Consider the following 17,935-nt stretch of genomic DNA (forward strand, 5'->3'; position numbering starts at 1 on the left):
GCCGCTGATACACGAGTGCCATTTGTTTAAATTGGTTGCCTAGCAACCATCTCACTCACACAGCCATAGGCCGTGAGGTAAGCCGGAGTCGGAAGCCGGCCCATCTGGCCTAAGGCCCACCTGGCCTAAGGCCCACGCAGGCGAAGGCCCCTTCCCGTCTGCCCCTGTCCACACCGGCAGCACGGCGCAGGGCACTATTGCACATCCAACTCGACCAAGCTCGCCCAAATGAACAACAAGGCCCGCTACCACTCCTGTTTCTATACAATTGGATTCCAGATCATGAAATGAAGTAGGCCAGTGCCCCGGGGACTCCCTTCACACAACCAATGATTACAACTCTCAAGATGCACTGCATGGGCAGAGCTGAGGCCTTCCCACCTCATTGGCTCCTGGGAAAGTGGCGTGAAATGAGGGGAATAAACTGCACATATTGCTGCATTTTCCTTTCAACTGCAATGTTTCGGCTATACTGAGGATTCCCGCCCCATGACAGGAAATACTGAAAACATGTGAATCTATGAAAAATACAACGCTGGAAAATAAGAGATAACCACAGTGTCAAATCAGGAGTCGTATGAAAACCATTTAGAGGTACCACTTAAATGCCTGATGAATATTCCAGGGTCAAAAAACAAAGCTAGACTAACCAATTAGAAAAATAAAAAAGTTACAAACACCTTGCAATACTGGTTTTTCAGAATTCCATTCTTTGGGTTTCTTTTGCTAACTTTGCTCGTCACCTAAACTCTTTTCTGTTTTGTTGCTGTGCCACTCTGACAGCTGCAACTCATATTGAATGTGTTGTGCCGAAAAAGCTAACAGAATATGCCTACCAGACAAGAGTGCTTCCTGAGCACCTCAGTGAGTTCTCTTCTATAAAATGTGTTGGGGAGTAAGTGGTGTCAGCTGTATTCATTATTTGTGGCTACACAACTTAACCTTTTTAACAGACTGTTAGCCATTTATTGACTATCAGTACATTTTAAAAGTCCTCGACCTCAGTCATTTTGCTTTGTGATCTTTCACTTTTTAAAACCTCAAGTACTTCAACCTGTACCAACTTGTACAGTGTTTTCCCCACTGGGTTTAAATGGGAGTTGGCTCTTGTTAGGAAAAATTCTCATAAATGTGCCAATTCCTCACACCTTAGAGCCCTCCAGCTCTTTTACTAAACTTTGGGACTTTGAACTTTTCAAATCAATGTGTTTTATGTGTTTGTTTCTTTTTGGTTATGAGTTTTAGACAACTCCATGGGCATCATCTTTTCATGTGTCACACAGCACCCTCAGTCAGTGACACAGGGAAAGCCTTTCAGGCTGTCCGAAGGTTTAAATACCTTCTCTGGGTTTGACTACTGTTTCCCAGAGAAAGTAAAGTGAAATTGACTTTAGTAGTCTTTCCAAATTCCTAGACCCAGCACACACCATCTTATAATACAGTGCTGGAGCGGTTACTTAGTATCCCCTATGTCTGGAAACTCATGTAGCAGTCAAATGCTACCCTTTCCTCTCGAAATGGCTAGTGGCAGTTATTTTACAACAAGTTACCATGATTTTTCTCAAGCGTGAACACCGGTAGTGTTAAATCGCGGGAGACATGTTTTTCAAGATGGCGTCTGAGCCTCCTTTGTTTAAACAGGCCCCGGTCTTTTTTAGCCATTTCTTTTTGGAAAGGTCCTTCTAGAGTTTGTCTCTGCGTGCCAAACCAGGACTGAAAACGGCCTCTGGTGCCCGAGTGTCTGGGATGGGCAGGGAGTGAGGGAGGTGCCCGAAACTCCCTGTGCTTAGTCTCCTAGGAGACCCAAATGCACTCTGGCATGATTGGCTGGCTGACTGTCCGGAAAGGACAGCCACCCTGCTGGGTGAGTGACAGCTAGGCTGGAATGAATGGGAGAAAACTGTTTAAAAGGCGAGTCTTTTGGCTTGGAAGGCAGAGTCGACCACTGGAACGAAAGAACCAAAGAAGAGCTGGAAGAGGAAGGCTGCTGCAACTCCTGGACCGTTGGTTTGGCCAGTGAAGCCCTGCTGCTGGTCTGAATCTCCAAGTTCATCTCGACAGAGAAGCCCTTCAAGGACGACTTCTCCCTTTGAGTTGGTGGCACCAATCAACTCGTAAGCCACCTGGATACCATTCCCGAAGCTGGTTGTATTTTCCCAGAGCGCTGCAGGAAAGCAAATAGCCAGGGAGAAGGACACCAGTTTGGTTTGTGTGCTTGACTACAGCTATCAGAATTGAAGATTTGCCTTTGCCAGCTTTTTGACTGGTCCCAGTGCAGTCCAGGAGTCCCCTGACGTCCTCCCTCTTGTCCCCACGACTGAGGCTCAGGAACAGTGAGATCTGCAGGAACTGCCAGGAACAGCCATCTTCAACTGCATCTTTTTCTTCATTGTAAGATACTGTGAAAACCTGACCGACAGAACTTACCTCTCACTGCGAAAGTGCTTGAAACTTTGGCAACTTGCAGGCCTAATCAGCTTGTGACCCAACATAATCTTTCTTTTACAAACTACTTCTGCGAACTTTGGCAAAGACTTTTCTGTTTAACTTACAGAACTGCTTTATCCTATACAAGACTTTAGCCCATTGACTTTGGCCTAGCCTATTGCATTGAATCAACTCCTCTGGTGAACTCAAACTATTTGCACTGTTTAAGAGTAACTGTAAAATGTGTTTTATTATCTTATGCCCTTTTGCTTCTGATACAAATGCTCTGAATGCCATTTTGCTCCTCCTTCAAAGTAGTTTAAATGCCTCAGAACCTGATATTGTGAAGTACTGAAGTATATATTTGTGTGATATAGATTGCCTCCTTCTAGTCAATGTTTTTTAACTGACTGTGAAATAAATGAATAAGTGTTTAACCAAGAAACCTTGTGCATAAGTGTCTATCTGAATATTTGTAATTACAGACCTCTGTGTAACACCCTTACAGCTCACATTCCCTCTCGAGATAAGCCTGGCTGCTCAGCAACACTACCACAAAACTGTGTAGTACACTTTTCTTCCAAAGGCTGGTTTTGCTTACACCTGTAGTCCTAGTTGTGTGTAGTGGTCCCAAAGGGTACTGCATACAAACTTTGCATAACAGCTCTTTTCTAAACCCTTTGCAATGTGTATAATACTTGTGCCCTAGTATTTTTTAAACTAGTTACCTTAACACATGACTTTATATTTTTCACTAGACAGACTACTATTGTGTGATTATCTGTGATTCACTGTACTGCCTGCAAATCCTCTCGCATCCTGAGAATGCTCGGCCACTTGCATCACTGAGAATTTCTACTAACTTGGTGGAAACCATGTACAGACTACTTCAGAAAAACCTCTGTAACAAATACTTACATTAAAAGAAAACCAAAACGATTGTTTTAAAAAAGACACCCAACCACAAAATCCTAAACAGAGGTGGGTGTGGAGAACATTTTTCTGACCATCCACATAGGAAATTGTGTTTGGCGATGTGAGGCTCTATATAGAGAAGTTTTGCAGGCTGGCCTGCCGCAGAAGCAGAGCCCCAACAAATTGGGAAGGAGTGAAGTGCAGGACATACAAGACACTAGACCTTATTAAGAGTATGGTGGTGCAGGGCAAAAAAGAAGTGGTAAATCTCATTAGCACTGTGTTACTGCACTTCCATACTATGAGTTTTGTCGGTATGGTGGTAGATTTACCTCAAGCAAAAAGCTGCAGGTAAATCTTCTACCTTGCCGCCAAAATGTGTCCTATTTACTGCACAGAATTACTGCCCATGTTAAATCCGCAAAAAACATCACCATGGAGTTCTAGGAATTCCAAAAACAGGGACTACACCACCATGCTGTCACTCAATCACGAGACGAGAGGTGGTAATAGTCAGGGATTTTGGTGGTAAATAAGCAGATTTACCACTAATTTGCTGGCAAACTCTTAATGAGGCCCAGTACTGTCCTCTGCGCAAAATCAGACTTTGTGAAACGGATGGCCAGAAACCCTTCAAGTGCAGGCCTCAAGAGGCAAATAAACACCATGGGCCTCCTTACGGGTCTGGCGGTAACCGTGCCGGTGCTATGCCGCCTGACCCGTAAATATTTACCGCTACTCGACTTCCTGGTGCCACCGGGAGGTTACAACCCCAGTGCCCCGGAAAGTCAGGTAGCGGTAAATTGTTAAGTCCCCATTCCCATAGAGTCCGACTCTGGGAGTCAGGACACGGAAGCACCAGCACTGTTGCTAACGGTGTCAGTGCTTCCGTGACCAGTCTACCATGTCCAGTAGGGTCAGACCTTTTGGACACAGAGGCTCCGACAGGCAGACTAAGAATGTGGCAGTCCGGAAACAATGGTGCCGGTAGGCCTACCGGCAGCCTTGTTTCCGGACCGCCACTATTGTAATGAGGCCCCATGTCTTATTAAACCCACGCACAACATATTTAAATACAGTGCCTAAACGTTAACTAGTTGGATAGTGGTTGTCATGAAAACATGGTGCAGCCGAGGCTCTTCAGGAAACCCGTGGTCTATGTGCTCCTCTTCCTCAGACTGAGCAGGGGCACCATTGAGTAGCCATAGCTAATCAGGAGAACACTTGGATAACCCTGGGGAACAATCGTAAATTGTCTGGAGCCCCTAGCACAGCATACATGAAGCTGAAAATACTCAGTGGTGGGTGGGGTAACAGGGCCTTGATGTTTTGGGAAACCCTTAAGACTCAATCAAGGGACCATGGTGACAGTCTGGTCGGTCTGGGAATTACAGTAGTATAAACAGGGGACACAAGAGCATAATGTGGGAAGCATGGCAGCATCGATTTAGGGACCCATCATGTGAGTTCAGGGTTGGGGTACGATCATAGGACAGCACAGAGCGCCACCACTGTACACATGTAGAACTGTTAAGGACTTTGCCCTCTTTTGCAGCACTGACATATTGTCAATGAAAAATGCAGAAAAACAGTGGGAGCACAAATGCAATGCAGTGGCTTTTTGCGAAATGCTGGAGGCAATGTGTGTGTGGGGCGGCGGGTGGCTGCCATGTGTTGAACTATATAATGTATCTTCATAAAGAGCTTCTTCTGCAATAGACTTTGCAGCACAAAGGGGGGATGGCTGGTGGTATATCATGCACTGTTGGATGGTTCATTTCTGAAGAAGGTAGAGCAATTATGACTGTGCATATGAACGTTTAGTAATCCATGATCATTCAGCGACATCATCATTTAGGATTGGTTGAGGAGATGGCTGTGAAAGGATCATGCTTCTAGCACATTAAGTAATCAACCTGAAAATGACACACTGAAGGGCATTTGGCAATGGGTTGAAAATGTAAAGGTGATGTTCTTGGGGCCACATGATAAGCCACTGAAGAACTAATGATGACTAGTTAAAAGTGAAGGTGGTGAATGCTTAAAACAGTATGTGTCAAACAATTGAGTAAAGGGGCTAAGAGCATATGGTCACTGGTGAAAAAAGCATGAGGGACTAGCTGAACTGAGCACATGGTAACTGGTTTAAATGTTAACAAGGAAAAATGTATGCTGCGGTTGAAGGTGGAAAAAGCAAGCTGCTGGTGACCTTGAAAGCCTGGGGTTACAAGAGTATACCTTCTCTTCCAAAGACCCCATCCTCTCCTTTAGATGCAGCTGCAGTCTCTCGTTGGACTCGGACAGGAGTTTGTCCACTGTCTCAGACAGGCGCTTGTTGTGTTCATCATTCATCTTCTCTCGCTGCCGGGCCTGCAAAGACAGACATATGTAAGAAAACAAGATTGGACCTCAAAGGAAAGGTGTGCAAGACAAAGGAGCTCCGGATTGATCAAAAACGGGGGCAAAAGGCTAGTCAAACAAGCTCAGCCCTCACCAGGGAAATTCAGTGTTGTGTCTGATCTTACCATCGTTCTATTGAGGATGTGCAGGTTTAACCAAGGCAGTACCAGGGTTTTCAAGGTAGCTCAGGGCACACCACGACAGCTCAGGTTAAACCAACAAAGCTAACAAAGATACATTTAACTACACCCATATACCTAGGATCAAAATGTGTAATCTTATCGGGGCTCAAGAAATTGGAAGACCAAAAATATAACAAGACTGAAATGTTGCAACATGTCAAGCGTGTCCCAATACTCTTCAATCGTAACTAAATTTGATTGTTCCAATACATCACTCCTGACTCCTTCTCCGGCAGTACTTTGAAAAATGCTCATTTCTCCCAACCTTTATACCTCCCTAAACACACACAATTATCATTCAGACATCCTGCTTCAGGGGAGATTATTTTCCAGTGTTGCTTATTTATTTGGGTTGGACGTTCTCTTTAAGGATCAATAATTTCTGCTCCGTACATATTTTTGTTAAATGCTCCTATTTCACTTGGCCAGAGTTGCAAAGAAAACCTAAAGGGTTGGTCAGGAGAGCTCCGCGCTGGCCAAGTGATCTCACAGCCTATTGAACACACTTCCATCTCCTCTAGGGAGTTTAGAAAGCGGCATGCAAGTGAAGAACTAGTTACTCTTACCTTGTAACGTTCTTTCGATGGGATGTTCCTCCGACGTATTCCTTATCTTAGATAGAAATCCTTCAGCTTTGCTGGCCTCGGAAAATTTTTTCGCCAGAGGGCGCTGCGCGTCGATGATCGCCGAGTCGATGACCCTCGACGGCCTCCGTGCCGACGTCGACGTCATCCTGCCTATAAAGGCCGCGCGCAGCGTCCGTTGCTCAGTTCCGTTTTGTAGTCCCCAGTAATGTTTTTGGATTAGACTAATCACCTTGAAGGAGCATAGGCTGCAAACCCACAGGAAGTCATACTGCGGGGATGGATGGGAGGGTCGATAAGGAATACGTCGGAGGAACATCCCATCGAAAGAACGTTACAAGGTAAGAGTAACTAGTTCTTCGAAGGGATTGTGTCCTCCGACGTATTCCTTATCTTAGATAGACTCCCATAGCAGTGGTATTGTGACTGGAGGCGGGAGTAATAAAAGTTATGTTACCCTTCCAGAATGGACAGAGTGTAACACAGCCTTGCCGAATCTAGTTTCTTGACTAGAGGAGGAATCCAGGCTATAGAATTTGGTAAATGTATGTGCGGACGACCATGTGGCAGCCGCACATATATCTCGAATTGGCACCCCTCTTTGAAGGGCTGAGGATGTTGCGATACCCCTGGTAGAATGAGCCCTTAGATTTTGAGGAGGCTCCTTTCCTGCCAATTTGTAGCACTCCAGAATGGCTAAAATAATCCATCTGGAGATGGTTTGTTTTGTTATTGGAAGGCCCAACTTATGTCCTGCATAACCTACAAAGAGTTGGTCTGCTTGTCTGATCTTAGCCAATCTGCTGATATAAAAGCTCAAGGCTCGCTTAGGGTCCAGCCTGTGCAGTCTCTCTTCCTCCTTCCCCGGATGAGGAGGAGGGTAGAAAGAAGGTAATATAATCTTCTGAGTGATGTGAAACTCCGAGACTACCTTCGGGAGGAAGTTAGGCTTCACCTGAAGAACAACTTTGTCCTTGTAAAAGATTGTATGTGGAGGTTTACACGATAAGGCTTGCAACTCGCTAACCCTTCTAGCAGATGTCAATGCTATTAGCAAAACAGTTTTGAGGGTGAGAAGCTTCAATGAACAAGAGTGTAGTGGTTCAAAAGGGGCACCCTTTAGGAAGTTTAAAATTAGGTTTAAATCCCATAAGGGAACTTGAAAAGGTTTCGGGGGATAAACATTAGTTAATCCTTTTAGGTATTGTATTACCAATGGAATTTTGAAGTATGAAGGCTCCTCTGCAGTGCGCTTAAAGATTGATAGCGCTGCGAGATAGCCCTTAATTGTGCCAACCTGTAGGCCTGAATTAGCCAGGTAAAGTAAGAATGACAACACCATAGGTGTACCACAAGAAAAGGGTTCAATATTCTTTTCTCTGCACCAGCTGCAAAATTTGTTCCAACGGCAGCGGTATAGAGTTTTAGTTGCCGGCCTTCTGGCCGAAAGCAACACCTCCATAACATCATCCGGAAGGTCCCAATCCTTGTACCTCAACCTTTCAGACACCAAGCGTGAAGGTTGAGGGTCTTGATGGCTGGATGGAGAACCTGACCTTCCTTCTGCGAGAGAAGATCCTCTCTGTATGGCAGTCGAATTGGAGGGCAGATGGACATGTCTAGAAGGTCCGGGTACCACGTTCTCCTGGCCCAATCCGGGGCAATTAGGATCATGGTCTTCCGAAACCTTCTCAACCTCCTGATCATTTGAGGAATGACAGGGACCGGAGGGAACGCGTACAGAAGTGGGAACTCCCAGTCCACTACGAACGCATCTCCTAGAGCTCCTCTCGGGGGAAATTCCCTTGAGCAAAATCTGTCGCACTTCCTGTTGATACTGGTGGCGAACAGATCCACTTGAGGGGTTCCCCAAAGGGCGAAGATCTCTTGAAGGACTTCCTGAGCTATCTCCCACTCGTGAGAGACTGTGCTCTGCCTGCTCAGAGCGTCCGCTGTCAAGTTCTTCTCTCCGGCTAGGTGAATTGCCGATAGAGAGATTCCTTCCTGAATTGCCCAAAACCAGAGCTGCATCGCCTCTCTGCACAGTGGTAGTGAGCCTACGCCTCCTCTTTTGTTGAGGTAGTGCATGGCCACTGTATTGTCCGTCATTATTAGGACGTTTCTTCCCCGTACAGACGGCAGAAAAGCCTTCAGCGCTAGTCTGATGGCTCTCAGTTCCAACAGGTTGATATGTAGTCTGGACTCCGATGGAGACCAACGACCGCTGATGGTCAAGTCGTTGGCGTGAGCTCCCCACCCCGTGAGTGAGGCATCCGTGACTACTGTTATCTCCGGCCATGGTTGCCAAAACATTTCTCCTTTCAGGATGTTCTCCCGACAGGCCCACCACTGAAGGTCTCGGGCTACTTTGACCGGGATCCGAAGGAGATCTGTCATCCTTCCTGAGAACTGTGACCACTGAGTTCTCAGTGCCCACTGGAGGGATCTCATTCTCAGGCGAGCCTCCGGCACGAGGAATATGCAGGATGCCATGAGGCCTAGCAACCTCAGAAAGTCGTAGGCTGGGAGATATTGGGCATTCTGAAATCTGATGACCATCTGCAGAATATCTCGAGCCCTCACCTCTGGTGGCAAGGCTCTTCCCAGGGAAGTGTCCAGGACTGCTCCAATGAATTGGAGTCTCTGTGATGGTATCATCTGTGACTTCTTTAAATTGAGGGAGAAGCCCAGCTTGTGAAGGAAGTGGCAAACATAATCTAGTTGTCTCTGAGCCTGTTCCGAAGATACAGCTCTGATCAACCAATCGTCTAGGTAAGGGTAGACATGAATCCCTTCCCTCCTTAGACTTGCAGCCACAACCGACATTAGCTTGGTAAAGACCCTCGGGGCGGAGGTTAGCCCAAATGGCAGAACTCGAAATTGATAATGAGAGCTGCCAATTGCGAACCTCAGGTATCTCCTGTGCCTGGGATGGATCGGCACATGGAAATAAGCGTCCTGGAGGTCTAGAGATACCAACCAGTCCTGAAGCTGGAGGGCCTGAAGGATCTGAGAGAGAGTCACCATCTTGAACTTGTCCTTTCGGAGGAATTTGTTCAATTCCCGTAAGTCTAAGATGGGTCTCAGTCCTCCGTCCTTCTTCGGTATTATGAAGTAGGGGGAGTACCAACCCTTGTTCCTTTCCGCTACAGGTACCAGTTCTATGGCACCTTTCTCTAGCAGGTCTAAAACCTCCTGCAAGAGGAGCGGATCTGGAAGCTTCAAAGGGTTGTTCCCCGGTGGATGACTCTGAGGGATATGTAGGAAGGGCAGGCAGTAACCTTGGGCCACTGTCTCCAGAGCCCAAGCATCTGACGTAATAGCCTGCCATTCCGTCAGATGGTGAGTTAACCTGCCCCCTACTGGTGTTCTGTGAGGGGAGACCTCAGAGTGGTTTTGAAGCGGCTGATGCAGTTGCCGAAGGTAAAGTGGCTCCTGCTCCTGCGGGTGCGGCTTTCTTTCCCCTACCCCGTCCACCACGGGTAAATCTTCCTTGGCCTCTTTGAGCCGGTCGTCCTCTGCCCTTTCCATATGAGGAATAGTAACGAAAGGACCGTCCTCTCCACGATGATCCCGAAGGACGAAAGGTATTCTGACGGATAGCAGCTCCCAATGACTTGGCTGCTGCTTTGGACGTTTGCAGTTTCTCCAAACTGTCATCCGCCTTCTTTCCAAAGAGGGTAGAACCGTCAAAGGGCATATTCAAAAGCCTGGTCTGCACGTCAGAGGCAAAACCAGACTTCCTCAACCACGCATGCCTGCGGATTGTGGTACTTGCCGCCATGGCCCTGCTGATACTGTCAGCAGAATCTAGGCCAGTTTGTAGGGTCTCGCACATCGCATCTTTACCATCCCTGATGATGTTTAAAAATGCGTCCCTTTCCTCTCCTTCTTGGAGGCAGTCAGCCGCTGATGAAGCGCACTCCCAAAGGGTGTGGCTGAACCTAGCGAGCGTACAGGTCGCGTTAATAGACTTTAACGCCATGCTACAGGCAGAAAAAACCTTCTTAGCCATGGCATCATACTTTTTGTCATCCCTATCCTGCGGAGCAGTGGGGTATGCAGATGTGCTGCCTGATGAGGTTGCAGCCTGTACAACTAAGCTCTCAGGAGTAGGGTGTTTTGACAAATATTCAGGGTCAGAACTAGCCACCCTGTATTTTGTTGACAGTTTTTTATTTACTGCCGGGATAATTTCCGGCGTTTCCCAGTTTGTCAAAATCCTTCTCTGTAGAGCAGAGTGAAATGGAACCACAGGATCCTCCTGTGGGCCCTTGTCCAGTATGTCAGTGAGGTCATCCTGCTGAAAGGCAGGAGAAGGTGCAGACCAACCCATAAATTCTATGATTCTAGACATCAGAGCTCTATATGGAGTCTCCGCATGTTCTCCTGGGTCTGGTTTGATAAATTCTGCTTCAGGAGAAGTGTCCAAGCCACTAGCTTCCTGAAGTGCATCCTGAAGATTTTTTAATCTTCTTTCCTCAGAGGCGAAAGTCTCTGGCTCTGGTGATGTGGTCCTCTGTAAATCAACATCTTGGTCTGAATCCTCCCTTTCCTCAAAAATCGAGGTTAAAGGGGGATACTTTGGTTTTTGGAATGGTATAAACCCCATTTCCAATGCAGAAGGAGCCATCATCACAGGCCTTGAAAACGTCGATGTCGTCGACACCGACGTGAAAGTACTCGAAGGCGCCGTGAAAAGCGTCGAGAAATGTGTACTAGGCCTCGAGGAACTCGAAAGGATCGGAGTCCTGCTCGAGAACGACGTCGACGTTCTCGGCGTCGAGTCGGAGGTCTTTTGTCTAACCGTTGGCTGTGGAGTAGCCGTGGTTCTTTCCTTCACCGGCGTCGATATCGGCGTCGACGTCGGCGTCGACTCGATCGACTGATGCGCCGATGAATCCTTCGACAACGGCGTCGATGGCGCCGACCTCTGTTTCGAAGGAGTTTTCGACGATGGCGTCGATGATGCTTTATCTCCCGATGGCTCGAGGCGCTTTCGGGTTGACTTTTCCGCCGGGTACTGCGACTCGCGGCGTTTAGATTTTTTGGGTTTTTTACCCGGGGTATCACCCTCAGCTGTCTTCGAGGGGGACGAGGCCGCTTTCTCGAAGACGCTTAGCATCTTTTTCCTGAATTCCTCCCACTCAGCTTGCGAGCTGCGTTTTGTGGGGCAATGAACTCTCTCAGGAGAACTCGACGAAGATGACGAAGGGGATCTCCTACGTCTCTTCTTCGAGTGTCTCGATGTCGACGAGTGGTGGGAGCCACTTCGTGATCTAGATCGAGAGTGTTTTTTATGGTGAGGAGACGAACGTCTCGACTCTACCGAAGAAGCTTTCGAGGAAGTTAAAGTTGACCTACCTCTCTCGAGCTTCCCCCTACGCTCCTTCAAGGCTTTCGCCGTCATGGAAAGGCATTCCTCACACTCCGAACTCTGGTGCGTGATTCCCAGACACCACAAACAGACCCTGTGAGGGTCCGTCAACGACATTTTCTTCCCGCAGTCTCGGCACTTCTTGAAACCGGACCGAGGGGTCGTCGGGTCGGAGGAGGATGCCATCGATATCGAGGTTAAATATTATATACGTTATCTGACGAGAACTGAGCAACGGTGTTCCGAGGCACAACGAAGCGCGGAAAAACGGAACTGAGCAACGGACGCTGCGCGCGGCCTTTATAGGCAGGATGACGTCGACGTCGGCACGGAGGCCGTCGAGGGTCATCGACTCGGCGATCATCGACGCGCAGCGCCCTCTGGCGAAAAAATTTTCCGAGGCCAGCAAAGCTGAAGGATTTCTATCTAAGATAAGGAATACGTCGGAGGACACAATCCCTTCGAATGTCTCATTATGGAACACAAGGGCATGTCACGTGGCTTATGTTTTACCACAGGAGCTCACAGCTGTCTAAAGCTCATGCAGAGAGGACTCAACAAGAGAGCACAGACATCCCTGGATACATTCAGTAGACATCCTCTTTCAAACAGTAGAGCAAATTGTAGAGAGTGACATACACAGGTAGAAGCTCTTTGTTAACTGTGAAGTTTGCAAACACTGCTTCACTCCCACCTCTATGTTGGAGGATTGGTCTTTGTCTCTCAAAAGCAATGGATGAGTGGGGTCTTGTGGGTGGAGGGAGGAGCTCATGGCATTGTGAACAGTAAACAGCCTCACTCTGTGAATGGCACAGTAAAGTTCTGCCATGTTGAACACACAGTATAGAATCTTTGAATACCTATCACAGAGCGTTGCTAGCCACTAACAATGTCAGTCCCTGCAGTTGAGTGGACACGGTCAACCTCAGTCAGACTAATTCAAAATGTAACTTCACGATCGTACCAGCTTTCCCTCCTTTATATTGGATTAGAGTGACTGCTAAAACAGAACACTCCACCCTATATATCATTAATTTTAAAATCATTTTTGATCTCACCCTTTTGTAAAATAATAATTCTAAGAAGGATACATGTAGTTATGCAGACAAACTGAACGAGGAGTTGGCCTGTGTACTGCACTTCAAATTTCCAAAATATGGAAAATGCCCCGGAAAAGCCAATATGCACACTTGGCCACAGGGGAATAAGAACAGAGCCTGAGGAACCAGAAAACCACACTCCTCATACCTATGGGTGCTACAAGAAGAAATGTACTTTAACCCTTTGAGGGACCGCAGGATGTATGTGCATATACAGACCATGCAAAAGTTGTCCCCTTTCGTCAATAGAGCCTATGGGCCAGGTTCTCAAAACTTTTTGGGGCGCAAGTGATGAGATGCGCTAGTTCATCTCATCACTTGCACCAAAGAAAGGAGCAAGCCCATTCTCAAGGGACATCGGAATGAGTGCATCTTTGATTTTGATCTCATTCTATGTCCTTTTTTATCCCTTTGCAGACATCAGGGGGCATTTCTGCACATTTAAAAGTGCATCCCAAATGTTCAGTACAGTGTTCTCAAGATACAACCCACCCTTAATGTAAGCCCTACACCAGGTGGTAAGCATACAATGCACAGACATGGGTGGGATGAAAAAGGAACCAGACATTTTACAACACCAGGAAAAATAGCAATAAAGGCCAAACACTGACACTGTACATTATGTTTGACTCTCTAAGGCATAGCACTTAAATGAGGTTGGTAACAATTCTTATGCACAGCACAAGGCCTACTGTAAGAAAAGTAACAATCAAGATACATTTGTAGATACAATTACCAGCGCAATACACTTAAGGGGAAAAATAGTTACACAGTCACCAAATGTAGGTAGTGTAACAATGCATTCAAAGCTAGCGAATTGGAGAGCATGACTTTAAGAATACATATAAAATCCCTGATAAATATTAAAATGTACATTATTGGCCTAGAGCTCCCTGAACCACTTGTGGATGCAAGAAGACTATCCAGGTGCAGGTAGGTACCTACAAGGTAATTTAAGGAGAGATTCAGGATACATAGAAAGGCCCATAGAAGTAAATGGGAGAAAGTGAGTAGGGAACATTAAGGTAAGTCTCTATTTTACCTGACGGGTGTGGATTCCACAGCAAATGACCCAAGGACAGACTACAGAAGACCCCAAACAAGAGATGTAGAAGTTAGTTGGAGAGCCAGGGCTTTGCTTCCAATGAATCTTGATCCCAGATCTTAGGGACCCCTGAGGGTTAGTATTTTGATTAATCGCCTACCTCAGACCCAGAGGTAGGTACTAATAATGGTAGTTTCGGGGAAAATGGGTCCAGCAAAGTGAAAGAACCCGGGTAAGTACAGGCTTCTTCCTAGATGCAGTTTACAGGGACCCAGTGCCAAGGGACTTGAACCCCTAAACTAACATCCTAGATAAAAAAAGAAAGAACTAGCAGTGTTCCCACGACAAAGCCCCTCCAGCCAGCAGTAAAGGGATGGCGATGGATATTCAGGGAATACGTGCGAACCTGGGAAGGTGGTTGTGGTGGCTTAATGGACAAAAGGAGGGTGGCACAACCATAGAAGACCGTTACATGACAAGGCTCGAAGAGGGGGCGACCCAGGATGGCCCAATGAGCAGATGAGGCAGTGTCTTTGTTTCCCACCACCCTGTCAAGTGTTGGCAGCAACCAGCAGCAGAACATGAGACCCTGGCAGAAAATGGCAGTAAACGTCCTGGAAAACAGCACCAGGATAGGAGGTCCAAATTAACACATCAAGGGAGTCAGTAGGATAATTCAAGAAGCCAGACGTCTAGCAGCAGATTAAGAAAACCAGGATATACCCAAACCACTTAGCCGAGCAAATAACAGCCAACTGAAGGTTTCAAGTTCAGCAACTGGTTGGAAAACATCTCAAACAGGTCAGCAGACTTACTTCTTCCAGGAGCAGAGCAGCAACAGAGCAGAGGTAGGGCTAACCTATAAATATCTTTGCAAAGAGGGGATGGCCAAAGCAAGCCCACCATCCGCCAATAGGAAGGAATCCAGTAGCTAACAATTCTGGTTGGCCAGCTGGATGGCCACTCAGCCAAGACCACCATCTCAGAAGGTAAGATGGGTGAGGGGCTGATGGAGGTTGACTGGTGTAAACGAGTTAGAACCAATGTGGAGGCTACCACATGGGCGCAGAGAGAGCACACATGATCGGAATGGCCATTTTAGCCCAACCTCGATCTTGCCCTGATCAATGGAAGCCCTAAAATACTAAATGGCTGAGAGAAAGACTTAAAAATTACATTGGTACCCCAGTGGCTACCAAAAAAGTACATTGGGCTACTAACATGTTCAAATGGATTGCACCCTTGATCAATACAAAATCAAATTACAGCTGCCACCATCCTACTCCCTAAAGCCAATGTAGGGTGATATCACCCAGTCACAAAAAAGGGGTGCCTGAGATGCACTCCTGGGACTGGCAGCCTTACTACCCAATACCATATACCTTAAATAAGGCTAAAGGTTTGAAATAATATGGGCCTTCAGGCCACCAAAATGTCTGAACAATAAGGGTTGGGGGAGCAAAACAATGAGAAGCCCTGAAATGTGGTCCTAGAATCCCCAATAATAAGAATTGTGTCTACACAATGGGTCTTAGTTTTGTCTCACTAGACATCTGCAACCATCTGCCACAAATATTAGTTGATGGAAAGCTGCAGTCCTGGTACTATTACACAAGTCTGCTGCATTTGATGCCACTCCATCTGATACAGCCTTGGTGGGTAAGGCAAAGAGTATCACATTAAGCGGTTTAAGGATTTTTCAAACAATGTCTGCCTGCCAGAATTATATCTATTGTGCCTGGTTTCTACCAAATTGATGCATATAGTATCAAAAGGCTCTCCTCTACTACGTTTAATGTAAATGTGTCCCCCTTTTTGCAGCTTCTCAAGGATCTTCTATCTCTAGTGCAGAGATATGCTGGGTGACATCAAATTTCCAACCAATCCGATTTCTCTTAGGTGTTAGGGCAAAGCCAGAGGCAGAAATAATGGTATCCATTGTTTAAATGTTTCAGCAGCAAGTAAACATGTCAACCATTATCACCCACAAACTCCTGGTAAATCTATAGATTTTAAGCAAAGGCCTCAATATACCTATTACAAACTATATTATAATTATTATTATTATATATCTGGGATGTCACTTTCTCTCATTAGTCCTTCCCCTTTCTTGGATGCTTTCAGCCAGATGAGTAATGTTCTTGCTTTGATTCGGGTTTCCCTTGGGCGTGCCAGGGTGCTGCAGGGTAATAGGGGGAGACCAAATTACCAGTAGTTGACGGTGCAGCTCCGCTCCTTTAGTCTGGTCTGTTGGTTAGGTGAAGTCTCGCTACACCTTCTAGTGTTGAGTGGTGAGCAAGGACTTCAGAGCAGTAATCAAATTTAAGGGTCATGAACACTTGAGTGATCTATTTAGGGACTTCAAAGTGGAGGGCTTTGCCTCCTGAGACATGTATTGTGGGAATGAGAATGGCTTGTGAGTCTCTATTTATAGGATGTGTGGGGGTCTGGGAGTAAGGGACAAACACAAAAGTGGCATATTGATTGATCAAAACTTGATTCAACACAAAATAAGAGGGGTTGGAGAAAGCCCTAACTAGCCCTATCTGTGTTATGGGTTTCCCTGCCTCAACACAACTAAGGATACTGTCAGTGTGAGGATATCCAAATAAGTCCTGTGTCCTAAACCTATCCTATCCCTTCACAGGCTAAACGTGGGAAAAAGTGAAAGGGTAAATGTTTTTTTGACTGCCGACCTGCAGCGCGATCTTATGTTCACCACCAAGTTCCAAATGAAAGTTCAATAACCTGCCAGAAAGGTCAATACAAGTTCAACAAGGCTTTGGATTAATTAAGTCTTCTTTCTCCACAGTCTTTCTCGTACTCCACCAACTTGATTCTTCATCAACAGACCTGCTTCCTAGGGCTGCAACAAGGTAAAATAGCCTCGCTCTTTCTTCCAAGCTGTATTGCACTCATACTTCATGTGTTGCGAGTCCCAAACCGTATTCACCATACCAGGTCATTTACCCACAGCCTTGGTTCACTGTCCTGCCAAGGTCTCTGGGTGCCACTGTCCCACACAAAGTTAGTATCCTCCTGCAGTATCGTTTGGGGAACACTTTCCCAACCTGGGTTCTCAAGCTCTTTCATGTATTCACTCTGTTTCTTTGCTCCAATCTCTGTGTTCCACATCCCTGGTTTACTCCCCCTGCCAAGGTCTGTCTTTGTCACTGGTTTCTGTAGGGATTGTGCTCCCCTTTGTTCTAAGTTGGGGATTGCCTTTTCTCTCTGACCTCAGTGCATAGCCCTGGTTCACTCTCCTGCTAAGATCTATGAATGTTCTTCACATAAAGTTCATGCTTTCCCCCCATTCCTGCGTGGGGTACGGTTGTCTGTCCCAGTAAGTATTCCTTTCTTTCCATTCCCTGGGCTGTCTGGGTCTTGCCAATCTTCCAACTGGCACCTGTGTACCTGTCAGGCTTTGGCCTCGTTGCTCCAGTTGTTTGCAGGTCTCCCAGGCGTCGGGATGGATTCTCTGGCTCTGCAGAGCGGTCTGCAGTCTTTCGCATGCCGTTGCTGCAAGTTGCCTATGGGTCTCCGGAGCAGCCCGGTAACCAGGAGGTAAGTCTTGTCGTCGCTGCTCTGCCTGTTGTGTTGTCGGTCTACTATAGGTCTCCTCTGTGCTCTGTCTGCTGCTTCCTCTGTATGGCAAAATGCTTGGTCGGTACCAAGCTGGGATCCAAGACACCATCCTTCCCTTCCCATTGGATCTTTTAATGATCCAATGGGATCCATCATTTCTAAAAAAAAAAAAAACATCACTTGATCCCAATCTGCCAGGCAACTATCGCCCTATAACAAACTTCCTGTCATTTTGAAGATTCCGGATAAAGTGGCATACAATCAAATTCAAAACTTTCTAGAGCAACGTAATATCCTTGGTGTTAAACAATTGGGTTTCA

At 46.5% G+C, this 17,935-nt stretch overlaps 1 protein-coding gene across 7 annotated transcripts in view; it reads right to left on the bottom strand.

Annotated features, from left to right (window-relative positions):
* Positions 1–17,935, bottom strand: part of PPFIA3 (PTPRF interacting protein alpha 3) — an 841,741-nt gene that overhangs the window by 443,566 nt on the left and 380,240 nt on the right. For all 7 annotated transcript variants that reach the window (XM_069605740.1, XM_069605757.1, XM_069605735.1 and 4 more), the window contains one exon: positions 5,581–5,712. In XM_069605740.1, the coding sequence (XP_069461841.1) occupies positions 5,581–5,712 (132 nt within the window). The remainder of the gene's footprint in view (positions 1–5,580; positions 5,713–17,935) is intronic.

The sequence above is a fragment of the Ambystoma mexicanum genome, chromosome 1p, assembly GCF_040938575.1.
Source record: "Ambystoma mexicanum isolate Mex_15411 chromosome 1p, UKY_AmexF1_1, whole genome shotgun sequence".
In the NCBI taxonomy this organism is placed as follows: domain Eukaryota; kingdom Metazoa; phylum Chordata; class Amphibia; order Caudata; family Ambystomatidae; genus Ambystoma; species Ambystoma mexicanum.